The 13,455-nt window shown below is 39.6% G+C and overlaps 3 protein-coding genes and 1 long non-coding RNA gene across 5 annotated transcripts in view; 2 read left to right on the top strand and 2 right to left on the bottom strand.

The window, feature by feature from the left end:
* LOC127516298 (Fc receptor-like protein 5) overlaps positions 1–13,455 on the top strand; it is a 237,800-nt gene that overhangs the window by 89,637 nt on the left and 134,708 nt on the right. The window contains exon 2 of one of the 2 annotated variants that reach the window (XM_051900802.1): positions 321–365. The exons of the other annotated variant lie outside the window; for it this stretch is intronic. Coding sequence (XP_051756762.1) covers positions 321–365 — 45 coding nt within the window. The remainder of the gene's footprint in view (positions 1–320; positions 366–13,455) is intronic. 2 annotated transcript variants of the gene reach the window in all.
* The window catches only part of LOC127516321 (uncharacterized), a 251,302-nt gene that overhangs the window by 108,239 nt on the left and 129,608 nt on the right, over positions 1–13,455 (bottom strand). The window lies entirely within an intron of this gene.
* Positions 1–13,455, bottom strand: part of LOC127516317 (histone H2B-like) — a 192,380-nt gene that overhangs the window by 98,953 nt on the left and 79,972 nt on the right. The gene's annotated exons all lie outside the window — the stretch shown is intronic.
* The window catches only part of LOC127516299 (titin-like), a 136,527-nt gene that overhangs the window by 46,519 nt on the left and 76,553 nt on the right, over positions 1–13,455 (top strand). The gene's annotated exons all lie outside the window — the stretch shown is intronic.

Here is a 13,455-nt window from a genome sequence, read left to right as displayed (position 1 = left end):
ATTGATAACATTAGTTGATGAGAATAACATCATATGTTGAATGTTGTGAAGCTCAGTGGTTCAAACTGCTTCTCTGTTGTTGAGCATCAGTGAATCATCAGTGAATCGACTCTCGCATCAGTTCACGAGTCCTGTGACGTCATTGTGTGTGGTGATGTTAAATGCTGGAGAATAAATCATCAGTTCTCATCTGGATGAGCATCAGAATAGAAAAACACTTTCAGTTCATGTAGAATAAACTCTAGACATGTTTCAGTGTGTGATTTACATTGTGTTGAATGAATGGAAATGCTTCATATCTTTGTTTCTTCTGCTTTTAGTGCTGATGTCCTTCATCCACTCTGGACTCAATCAATATGCTGAAGGTACTGTGCAGTACTACAGTAAAATTGATTTTTTTAAACTAATGTGAATTTTGTTATAGTTGTTTATTTGTCTTCATATCATGGATACATCAGGATCCCGCATTTGTCTCTTTGCTGATGTTTTATGTCCATGTTTTGCACATTTCACAGAATCATCTGACTGTAGTTCCTTATGCTGCAAAAACAGAAATCTGCTATTTATTCAATTAATCAAACAGTCTTGCAGTTGTAACATAGTTCAGTCAGACATTGATTTCAAAAGATCATAATCCACTGTATAAAACAGAAATGAGTTCTGCACAGTGAGAGTTGTTCAAGTCTCTGAGGTGCTGCAGTTGTAATGTTCACTGTAATCAATGACTGTGTCATTAAGATCTTGTGCACCAACTATGCTTAGCTTTATTCATTCATTATGGTTTGGTTTGAAGGGCTGGGAGAGATAAAGGCTTGAGAAAAGACACTAGAAGTTCCCAATTTCTTTTAAGATCTTTTAAAACATTCTGATTGTAAACAGCACCATCTACTGGTCAGAATAGGTAGCAAAATAATACAAAGGACATGTAGACTGGATAAATAATAGTTAATAGTGTTTTTTTCCTAGAAGTTTTGAGTTCATGACCGTGATCTTGATACTGCAGTGCTTTTCAATATTTACTTCTATGTTTATCAGTAAAACCTGTAGTGAAGGTGACGCCAGATCAGCGTGTGTTCAGAGGAGAGAGAGTCACTCTCACATGTGACTTAAGGGGAGGAGGAAACATTCAGTGGACATACAGATGGTTTACAGATGGAAACCCTTATTATACAACAACAACAGCAGAGTTCAGTTTCACAGCTGAAGTGTCTCACAGTGGTGAATACAGCTGTAGAAGAGAGAGATCAGACTCACAGACAAACATCAGTGCTGCTGTTACACTGACTGTATCAGGTGAGTGTTCATATTCAGATCTGTTTAATGATCACTTAAAATTAATATTTCAACACTTATCAACCACATCTGTTGTTATAAGGAACTGAAGAAATTCACTTTTAGTCATTATTCTGTCACTGCACATGTCTTATGTGTATTGCGTGATTTGTTGATGTTCTGGCTTATTATAAAATCATGTAAATTGTGACTTTTCAGTGTTATGGGATTTTTACATTAACATTTTTTATATTTACTTTAGTCACTGTCACTATGGATAATGGTTATAGACACTGCTGTGACGAGAATAGAAAAGGACTTGAGCGAGAGAGTTCAATACAGATGAGTTTTGTACTGAAGTCAGAGAGAATAACGTGACTCACATAATTGTTGTAGTCAAAACCACAAACTGAGACCAAGACCATGAATGTGTTCCCAGCTAACAAATTTTTCTTCTATAAGAAGGTTTATCAATCATTCTGTTTTGGTTTTGGAAATGTTCAAATGTCCAGTTTCCTTAATTTTGAATGTCATTTAAATGTTTGATGTTCCTGAAACATTATTTCAACTAACTCTTTTTTTTATTAACAACTCAACATTCTTCACAGTAAAGTCCTCCTCAAAAACTTTACTAATTATTACAATGGAGAATGTTATAGTGATGTGATGCACAGCAAAATCCTCAGTGTTAAATTAATACTCTGTCTATTTGAGTCCAAGTGTGTTAAAGTAACTGAAGCAAATGCAGTTAATGAGATAATTAAGTGATTAAAGTTTGACTGTATTTCTGTCGTAAATTTACAGAATTTCTTACTGAGAATTCACAGAGGTTTAGATGTTGAAGCTTTCATTTAAATGTGTTTGCTTTAGTCGGGCTCTTGTTCCTTGTCTTCCAACAACTGCAATGTTTCAGAGAACATTAATGTATTGATAAAGATTGAGAAAGCAGTTCAACATATCTGCTTAAGTGACAGTAAAAAAAAAAAAAAAAAACCTGCATTAAAGTGGTGCATTGAGTTTAAGCATTAATGGATAGAAAAAAAATAAATTCAGCCATTGTGATAGAAAGATAACTGTAATGTAGCAGAGAAGATGAGATCTGTGTAAGATATTCAATAAATGCTGTAACATCTTTTAAATAAAAGCTGAGACAGTTAGACATCAACACTCATCATACAAACCTCAACAACGGTGGCAATCAAAAAAAATATTCAAATCTAAACAGTAAAAGCTGAGTAATTTATTCTCTCTCTTTCTTCCCATTTCTGAAAGGGAGGTAACTTATACTCAGGGTCAGTTTCTATGATATTTTCTATTTTTCTTCAGTAAACCCAGAGTTTCTTTCGGCCTCCTCCCTTTTTAAAGCATTGCCTAGGCAATGTTTAAATACTTCATTCATTCACGCTGCAAAAATGCTTTTCTTACTGAGTTTTTGTGTCTTATTTCAAGTATTATATATCTTAATTCAGTAATGTGTGTTGCCCCGAAGCACAACAGTTCTGCTGTGGATTTGTTTGAAACTTTTTCTTATGCTGAAATATCAAAAAACTTTTGTTTAAAATTGTGTCTAAAATGTAAGTCACTTAATTTTAACTTCTTGTTTATTCAACGTTTGTATTAAATCAATATCATGTTTGCAATCGTGCTCATATCCCTTACACAAAGAAAATATATTTCCCTATATATGATCAATATATTAAATGATTTAACGGTATATTTGAAAATATACAGAATAATATACTGTGTTAATATATTACAATATATTGAATAATACATAAGGAATTGCCATTTTTCATATATTGAAAAATGTAACAATATATTTACTAATATATCATAATGTATGTAATTTTATTTTCAGTAATACACTTCATAATATTTAGATGTATAAGTGATCAGATAGTACTGCATGTGTATAAATATATTGCAGATATATTTACTCATGCAGTATAAACGCATACATAGAGAAATATATAATGTAACATATTTTTTATAATTATTTACATTATAAATGGTTCGTAATGTCAAGCTACTTAAAGGGGTGGTTCACTGTTTTTTTTCTAGGCTTGACTGCATTTATGGGGCGCAGTTTAACATGTCTTAATGCTTCGTTTTTTAAAAAAAAAAAAACGCCATATTTTTCATTTATTTTACCTTTATTCTACCCTGCTTTTTCTCTTCTCCTAAAAACGCTCTGTTGAGTTTCTGGTTCTATGAAGCCCCTCCCTCAGAAATACGCAGTGGACTGAGATTGGTTAGCTAGCCCTGTGTATTGTGATTCGCTGTCCGGAATACGTTGTTGCGATTCACGTTGTCCGGAAACGCCATGCCTCTTACTATTACGGGCAAACTTCGCATGTGCTTTGGTCAAAGTCCAGTCTTTGCTTCGGTGGAAATGTAAATAATGCTGTATCAGTTTGAGCCCGAATCAGACCCAGATAGCAGTAATGATGAAGAGGGTCAAGCAGAACCTCTGCCAGCACGGCTTTTAATGCACGTTTATGAATGTTAAGTATTTTTGTTTGTATTTGTGTCAAAGTGGTTAGATATAATGTCACTTGTAAATGTTACTGCTGCCCCATAGTGTTCTGATTAAAGCTTTACTGTAGCTGAATACATGACTGAGTAGTAGCATTTTTGTAAAGTATTGTTTAATTTATAGCATGAACGAGCATGTGGGTAAACAACATAAAAGCCTTAATGAAACAATGCTGTACACTGATAACAGAAACACCAACAAAAGTTTGCTGGTGTGATTACATGTAAGTTTGTTGGTGTTTGTGGGCGAAGTATGAAATAGAATTTAGCTAACAGGCTAGCGAAGCCGCGTTGGTCTTTGTTTACGTCCCAGAAACTATATAACTTTATAAAAAAATAAAACATACTTACAGGTTGGGGCCCATAAACAGCAGCTTCTGCTTTTAAAGTGGGAACTGCTTCATCTTTCAGTAATAGCCTTTGTGTAAATCCAGCATTAAACTCATGTAGATTCTGGAAGCTGTCTTCTGTAAAATGTGCAGCACAGACAGCTAAATTAGCATTATAATTGTCAGGAACAGAATTAAAAAAAATATAAACATAGTTCCCGAAGTCCAGCATCCCTAGGAAGAAGACTTGCATGCATGCGACATGGCCTCGCCCACTTTTTTGAACATACCTCTTGAACATACAAGCTCTGAGACCCACGCTACAGTTCTCTCATCAGCTACAGGCTGAGGTAAGTGTTCCAAAGTTTGGGTTTCTTCACCCCTAACACACTCTTCCACACTCAATGGTCCCTCTGCAACATCATCGGGAAAAGGCAGAAAGTTTACAGGCATGATCAAATTACGATGAACAATCTTCACTTGGCCCGTGGAAGAATTCTCTATTTTGAAAGTATTGGTTTCCGCATTTTTGTCAACTACAATGTACAGACTGTTCTCCCAGCGGTCGGACATTTTTAGTTTCCCCCGCTCTCCCTTATTTGCTAACAGAACCCTGTCTCCAACATCTACTGGAGCACCTTTAAGCTTTCTGTTATAAAGAGCAGTGTCTTTTCAGTTGTTTTCCAGCAGTCATCCTTGCAATTGTCACCGCTTGTTTGAGGTCTTTTAGTAAATCCCTGACATACACATCATAGTCGACAACATCATTGTCTCGCAAGACTGACCCAAACAGCACATCAACAGGGAGTCTTGGAGTCCTGCCAAACATTATTTGAAAAGGTGCATATCCAGTAGTTTCGTGGATTGTACAATTGTATGCAAATGTCAGTGATTTGAACATTCGGGGCCACCTTTGCTTTGCTGCAGGGGGCAGTGCACGAATCATGTTTCCGAGAGTCCTATTAAATCTTTCCACCCCCCCATTGCCCATTGGGTGATACGGAGTGGTGTGTGACTTTTTCACACCTGCAACAGACAACAACTCGGAAATTAATGCACTTTCAAAACTTGCCCCTTGATCGGAGTGGATTCGTTTGGGGAAACCATATATACAAAAAAAGTTGTTCCATAACTGTTTGGCAACAGCTTTGGCTGACTGATTTGGGCAATGAAAAGCATGTGCCAACTTTGTAAAATGATCAGTGACAACAAGAACATCCACTGACTTATTCTTGCTGTCCTCTGCTGACCAAAAGTCAACACACACAAGCTCCAAGGGTTCAGATGTGACAATGTTTTTAAGAGGAGCTCTAGCCTCTGGCTCAGGAGATTTACCATACACACACCTCTTGCAACATTTGACATAATCTCTCACATCCTTCTCAAGTTTATGCCAAAAAAAACGTTGTCTCACCAGATACAATGTCCTTTGCTGGCCCTGATGACCAGCATCATCATGAACCCCCCTCAACACGGTCCCCACCAACAGTTTTGGGACAACATACTGGAATGTCTTTTTCTTTGACACTACATCCTTCGAACTCTGTAAAGTATCCCTGCTCTCATTACTAACTTATTCCAGGATCTGAGCAGCCTTACAACTTCCACTGGCTCCCGTTTACACTCACGACTAGACGGTTTCTTACCCCTCTCCACATAAGAAATCACTCTAGCCAAGATGCCGTCACTCTGCTGCTTTTCTGCCAACTCCTCGTGGGACAGGCCCTTCAGTTTTGGTTGATCTGTGGGTACAATATGGTTAATCAACTGTGGTAACAAAAGGTCAAAATGTGGGGTAACTACATTAGACCTCTTCGCCTCCATGACTGCAGACACTTCCATCACAGACCAAGAACCAGATGGCCCACTAACAGGTGTTTGTGAATTTACTGCCAGCATACCATGAGTAGGCTCAATAACAGACTCAGTGTCAGGCTCAAAAGGGTGTGCAGACCATCTGAAAACTTCCTGCACTTGTTCCCCCTGGACTGCCGATGCTTCCTTCAACAGTGAGTTATAAGGTACCCTAGTAAGGCGATGCAAGGCACTCTGCTTCACGAAAGGCTCTCTGCTAAGGGCATCTGCAACAACATTCCTTGAACCAGCTATGTACCGAATATCAAACTGATATGGAGCCAACTTGGCAACCCACCTATGCTCACAAGCATCCAGTTTCGGCTTTGTCAAAATATATGTCAGTGGGTTGTTATCGGTCCATACTGTGAAGGGCCGACCCCTCAACCAGTGACTAAATTTGTCACAAACAGCCCACTTCAATGCATAAAATTCAAGCCAATGTGCTGGATATTTCGACTGGGTGAACGAAAGTGACTTACTGGCAAAGTAAACTGGCCTTGCAGTATCCCCATTCTCTGGCACTTGTGAAAGCACAGCACCCAGGCCACTACTGGAGGCATCCACTGAAACTAAAAATGGCCTGTTAAAATCCGGATGAGCCAACAAAACACAGTCAATTACGGTTTGCTTAAGACGACTAAATGCCTGCCTGCAATCATCAGTCCAATCCCCTGCAGAGAGTGATCTTTTCATCATGGCCTTCTTACCTTTTTTCCATTTCTGACCCTTAGGACCAGCAATCAACTGGAAAAGTGGCCTTGCAATTACTGAACACTGTTCTATAAATTGCTGGTAATATACAACCATCCCAAGAAAAGAACGTATCTTCTGTTGAGATGGGGCGCCAGTTTTCTCATCCATAAGGTCTGACTCAGTCATTTCAATAATTACCTTGATTTTATCAGGGTCTGAGGCCACACCCGCCTCGCTGACCACATGACCAAGGAACTTCACAGACCTTTGCATAAAATGACATTTCCGTGGAGCTAATTTCAAATTATGAGATTTCAGGCGCTCAAAGACCAACTCCAATCTCTTTAAACCCAACTCTTCATTCGGAGCAAAGACAAGCACATTGTCTAAATAGCAGAGAAGGCTCAGGAAATTTTGATCTCCAAAAATTCCGAGCATCATTCTCATAAAAGTCGCCGGACTGTTACAAAGTCCCTGAGGAAGGCGGTTATACTCATATAACCCAAAAGGGGATGTGAAAGCAGTGAATTTGCGGTCTTCCTCATGTACTTCAACATTGTAGTAACCGGATGTCAGATCCATAGTGGAAAAAAAACATTGCCACCCAGCGCAGCTAAAGCATCGGCTTGATGTGGCAGTGGATGAGCATCCTTTACAGTTCGAGCATTGAGCCACCTAAAATCTGTGCAAAGTCTTAAATCTCTATTTCTCTTCCAAACAATAACAAGAGGGGAAGCATACTCACTACTGAATCTCCTGATAAGTTCCCTCTCCTCCATTTCATCCAAAGCCTGCCTGAGCTTATCGTACTGATTAGGTGGAAGCCGTCTGTATGGAAGCCTAAAAGGATGCTCATCACTTAGCCTTATTCGATGTACATAGCCCTCAGCCTTGCCACATTCAAGTCTGTGTCTAGAAAAGATACATTCGTACTTGGCAATTAGATCAACAAGTCTTTCTTTCCATTCTTAAGATAACTGACAGGAGCTTAAATCGATATCTGCAAGCCCCAGTTTCCTTAACCTGTCATGAAACTCGCAGTCTTTCTTGGGCACACTGATATCAGACAAACTGCCAGCACTTGAATTGTCAGGAAACTCTACATTGTTGACATGTTGTCTGATTGAGCATGACAACCCTACATCTGTAACACATGCATCAGGTTCAAAATCTTCCAGTGCCAAACATGGATAAATGTCAGCCAACTTTGCATTACGTCTGAGAGTAACAGACACTGGTGAGGGGTTGATTACTTTAATAGGCACCCATCCATCGGCCCACAACCTTGCCACTGTACGACCAATTAGGACATTTCTGGGTCTTGAGCGGGCTCTGAATGGCTCTGCAATGATGGCACTGCCAGCTGACAAATTGTTTAAATTAGAAAGTTTTGCCCAGACTAAATGCTCCTGTAGGGGTTCAAGTGTTACTGAATTCTTCAGTTTAACTGTTCCAACCTTTTCTGGGACAACCGTTCCGTTCCATCTCTCAACATTAGCCAGTAACTGAATAAGTTTGCCATCTTCAGAATTTATATTCACATGGGATGTCATTTTTTCCCATCACTTTTCCTTGCTTTTTCAACTCTTTGATCAGGTGTTTTATCACGTTACTGCCCACAATGAGTTCATCAACTTGGCCGACTACGATTAAGGTTGGAACCTGAACAGTACACCCATAAACAGTCATGTTTATGTCACACATACCGACTGGTTTTGTTTTTGACCCCCCACAGCCGACCAGTACTATGTCAGATGGAGTCACCGGACCATTCAAGGTTACGCCAGCATCCTGTAATTTAGACACAACCACAGGACTCAAAGTGCAAGCCATGAAACCACAATCAATCATACCTTTAACAGTCAATGTGTTCTCTATCAAGACATCAGTATAAAACAATCCCTCATGCATTGACAGTTTTTGTGTATTTTGCAATATCACAGTCACGTTTTGGTCAATTTCCTCACGCACAGTAGAGTATAATGATTCTAGATCGACATCAAATACTTGGGGAGCTTCACAAGGCCCAGCATCCCCCCCCACCACATGCGGGCCTTTTAGTTTCCCTGCTGACCAGGGGGGCATGCTGCCGGTGAGGCTCCAGCATGTCTATCAGCAGCAGCATTTGGGCACTCAAAACGTGTGTGATTTGGGGCATAGCATACAAAACAGAGCCCATTTGCCCGACAGTGATATAAAGTGGAATGATTAAAGTCCCCACAAACCTTACAAGCCCCCCGTCCATCCCCTCTATTTTTGGGTCTTGGTCGAAAAGGTTTTTCTGTAGGTTGTCGGACCACTTGGAACCCTTTCCAACACATGTTCCAATCGTGTAATCAAACACTCCAAAGATTCAACGGAGCTGCAAACAAAGGACTGCTGAACTTGAGGAGCATTACTTTTGGCTGCTGCAGCTTCATAATCGCTAACCTCATCATGAACCGAAGGTAAGGTTTGCATAACAGTTTCTTGTTGTTGAGCTAAGCATGACAACTGATTTCGGGCATGTTTGGTTTCTCTTTGAAATTCATCCAGCCCTTCTTGCACTTCAGCAGCTGTCCAGTGCTGCTGAGGTTTACATCTAAAAATCAGCTGCAAATGAGGGTCTGGGCAATGTCTAACAAACATGACTGTCACCTCCTGAGCTGGATGATCAAGTTTCTTCCCTTGTCTTTTCAAACAGTCCTCTGCTACATCCATTGCCCTATTTAACCTTATCCAATAGTCAAATGGGCTCTCCCCTTTTAGGGGCAAGGTAGCATAAAAATCAGCCAAGGGCATAGCAGAGTACACTGTGTCACCGAAATGTTGTTTCAGGATGTCAAAAATAGGTCCAGGACCATTACTCAAGTCAGTTTTTGCATAATTGCATAGGGCTATTTTAACAACATCACGTGCCCGCCCCATTAATTGGCTCAGAACTTCTTCCGCCTGACATTCTTGGTTATACTCACGTTTACGCAAGTATACTGACATCAATTCCACCCATTCATATATTGTGCATTTATCAGAACCATCCCCATGGTAGTATGCTGGCTCTTTAATATCAGATTGTAATACCAGCTTCAAATTTTGCATTTCAGAGGGCACACTGCTTCCAGCATGTCCCGCTCTCGACTCCAGACAAGATACGATGTTCTCACTGATGGATTGACCTATTTGTTTCACAACAGTGGCCAACATATCCATAGAAATACTGCCCTCTGTCGTTGCAGCCCTTAATTCATTAACCACAGGCTGATCAATTGGATGTGTTTCCCCACAATTTTGATAAGTTTACCCGTGGCGTGGAAGTTAGTGGGTAGCCAGAAAACCCCCTACCCACAGAAAATGTTACATCAGTTTGATACACACCTCTCCCTCTACCCAGACCTGGCGTGTTAAATTTCTCCATCTTTTCACACTCTACTGAACCCAAAATTAAACAACCCACTACGATAAACTAATGTATCCAAAACAGTAAATATTTCAGATAATATGCATATAAATCAAATTTTGAATAGTCAAGGTCCCAATCCATTAATTATACTCAGTTCTATGTTCATATATGCGTGTGCAGTAGTGTACGCAACCACCTTCACTTCCAAGCTCCGCTCTGCGTTGATGCTCTGAACTCTGCTCTGCGTCGATGGCTCAAGTTTTGCCTCGCGCTAGTCCTCCGACATCCGCCTCGCGCCAATCCACTGAAGTCCGTCGTGCACCGCTGCTCGGATGTCCGCCTCGCGTCGATCTTCCGAAGTCCGCCGCGCACCGATGCTCGGATGTCCGCCTCGCGTCGATCCACCGAAGTCCGTCGCGCACCGCCGCTCGGATGTCCGCCTCGCGTCGATCCACTGAAGTCCGTCGTGCACCGATGCTCGGATGTCCGCCTCGCGTCGATCCACCGAAGTCCGACGCGCACCGCCGCTCGGACGTCCGCTTCGCGCCAACGCAGAATTCCTCCTCGCGTCACACGTCCGACACGGATGCTCAGAAGACCGATCACGGCACCAAAACTGGTCACTTTTTCCTCCTTGCGTTGTGTTTCAATAAAGCTCGTTCTTCAAATTATAGTGCCCCAATCAATTTATTTACTGAGAAAACAGAAGTAACAGAGTGAGTTCATATAGGCCCATTCCAGCACATACGACGACTCGTGCTGGCGCGCTGGCCTTACACACACACACAAACTGGTAAGTGCAATCGAGTTGAACAAATTCAAAATATACAACCCATGGTTCAAAATAATGTATTCTTACAAAATCAAAACATGTACCTGAGAAAACAGAAGTAACAGAGTGAGTTCATATAGGCCCATTCCAGCATATACGACGACTCGTGCTGGCGCTACAATAAAACACATTTTTCACACTCTTCAGCATCCAATACTTTTCTCAATATTAAATATATATGTTGTTGCCGCTAATACATCACACATTTAATTGACAATTACAGAGCTTTCAATGACATGACTTACCGCTGGCCTTACACACACACAAACTGGTAAGTGCAATAGAGGGCGCACACAGTAAAAAGATCCAGCCAGCCAATAGGAAGCCCTGTTATCCCTTATTCTGTCCAATGATCTTCCAGTGTGATTATTTAACTTCTTATTATTTATATTCAGCAAGTGGAGACACACAATGTATATGTACAACTCTGTTACATATGTGCAATATATGTACACAATAAAGGATACAATTTTATGAATATTACATGTAATGCTATTTTTTGTCTTTATTTCTAAATATTTTATATGTATCAATATATCACATTATATTTTGCAGTATATTCCCATATATTTTTGTTCTGTAAGGGATGCTATTGGTAAAAACGAGCAAAACAGAACAAATACTATGAAATATGTCATAAAAGAAAGTATAAACTGCATAGCTTTCCAAAACATTAAAAAAATATTATCTCTGAAAGAGCTGTTTGACTCACTTTATGTTTTTGTCTTTCTTCACAGATTTATCTACATCTACACTGACTGTGACACCAGACAGATCTGTATTCACTGGAGAGAGAGTCAATCTGAAATGTGAGATAAACTCTGATCACAGTGACTGGAGATATGAGTGGTATAAAGGCCGTTCAGTGTTACAAACATCTGAGCATCACACTGTAAATGGAGACACTCTCACTATCAGAGGAGTTACTGAGTCTTATCAGGATCAGTACTGGTGTAGAGGACTGAGAGATAAAAGACCAAAGTCATCACATTCAAGCTCTGTTTATCTCTCTGTGAAGGGTGAGTTGAACATCATTGTTCTCCTAAACTCACTTTATAATCATGCAACCAATCGAGAGTCTTTCACTCTCAGGTGTTACATTCACACTGACACGGTTCTCACTCCGCTTTTGAAGGGTTAATTCTGTTTAATTCTCTCACAGATGATTTGTTCTTGTTCAAAACAGTTTGAGCAAGAGAGAACTGAATGCAGGGGTCTTCAAACCTATTTTAAAAGTTCAAGTAGGCCTACTTAAACACCACCATAAAACACTGCCCTCCTGGCATGTGTGCTATACAACAGTGAAACATTAAACAACAGCTAAAATACTCCAAAAACATATATTATTTTTGTATTTAATTAATTTATTGCTGCCTGCACTTACTGGAAATCTGTGAATCTTTGCACAACCGATCTTCTCATTTTTTTCTTTTTGACTGAGCGTTACAGTCCATCTCTCTTTTGAGGGCTTGATTGTGTTTAATTCTCTCTGTTCTTTTGTTCAATACAATTTGAAGGAGCAAAACAGAATGAAACTGAATGCAGATCTAAAAATGCATTTTAAAGCTGAAGAATTTTTAAAGGATAAGTTCACTTTAAAATGAAAATTACTCCAAACTTTACTTACCCTCAAGCCATCTTTGATGTATATGACTTTCTTCTTTCAGATGAACACAATCTGAGATATATTAATAAATATCCTGACGCATCCGAGCTTTATAATGGCAGTGAGCGGGATCAACGAATACGAAGCTGAAGAAAGTGCATCAATCCAAAGCAAAACGTACTCCACATGGCTCCGGGGGGTTAATAAAGGGCTTCTGAAGCGAAGCGATGCGTTTGTGTGAAGAAAAATATCCATTAACCCTAAAGTGGATGCACTTTCTTGAGCTTTATACTTGCTGCCTGGTCCCATTCACGTCCATTATAAAGCTTAGGTGCATGAGGATATTTATTAATATAACTCCGATTGTGTTTATCAGAAAGAAGAAATTCATATAGGGATTCACCTAGGATGGCTTGAGGGTGAGTAAAGCTTAGGGTAATGAACTAATCCTTTAACATTAAGTGTAATCTTAAAAACCCAACACTCATGAAGTGCTGATAAAACAGAGACACAACAGATAAAGACGTCTGTTAATGGCTGCTAATTATACTTCAATTCCATCCATTCAATAACATTAAACATCCTTTTGTACAAACTTGATTCCAAAAAAGTTGGGACACTGTACAAATTGTGAATAAAAAAGGAATGCAATAATTTACAAATCTCATAAACTTATATTTTATTCACAATAGAATATAGATAACATATCAAATGTTGAAAGTGAGACATTTTGAAATGTCATGCCAAATATTGGCTCATTTTGGATTTCATGAGAGCTACACATTCCAAAAAAGTTGGGACAGGTAGCAATAAGAGGCAGGAAAAGTTAAATGTACATATAAGGAACAGCTGGAGGACCAATTTGCAACTTAGGTCAATTGGCAACATGATTGGGTATAAAAAGAGCCTCTCAGAGTGGCAGTGTCTCTCAGAAGTCAAGATGGGCAGAGGA

This window comes from Ctenopharyngodon idella, chromosome 7, assembly GCF_019924925.1.
Source record: "Ctenopharyngodon idella isolate HZGC_01 chromosome 7, HZGC01, whole genome shotgun sequence".
NCBI classification, from domain to species: domain Eukaryota; kingdom Metazoa; phylum Chordata; class Actinopteri; order Cypriniformes; family Xenocyprididae; genus Ctenopharyngodon; species Ctenopharyngodon idella.
The sequence above is the reverse complement of the archived record's forward strand: the minus strand, read 5'-3'. Positions and strand labels throughout refer to the sequence as shown.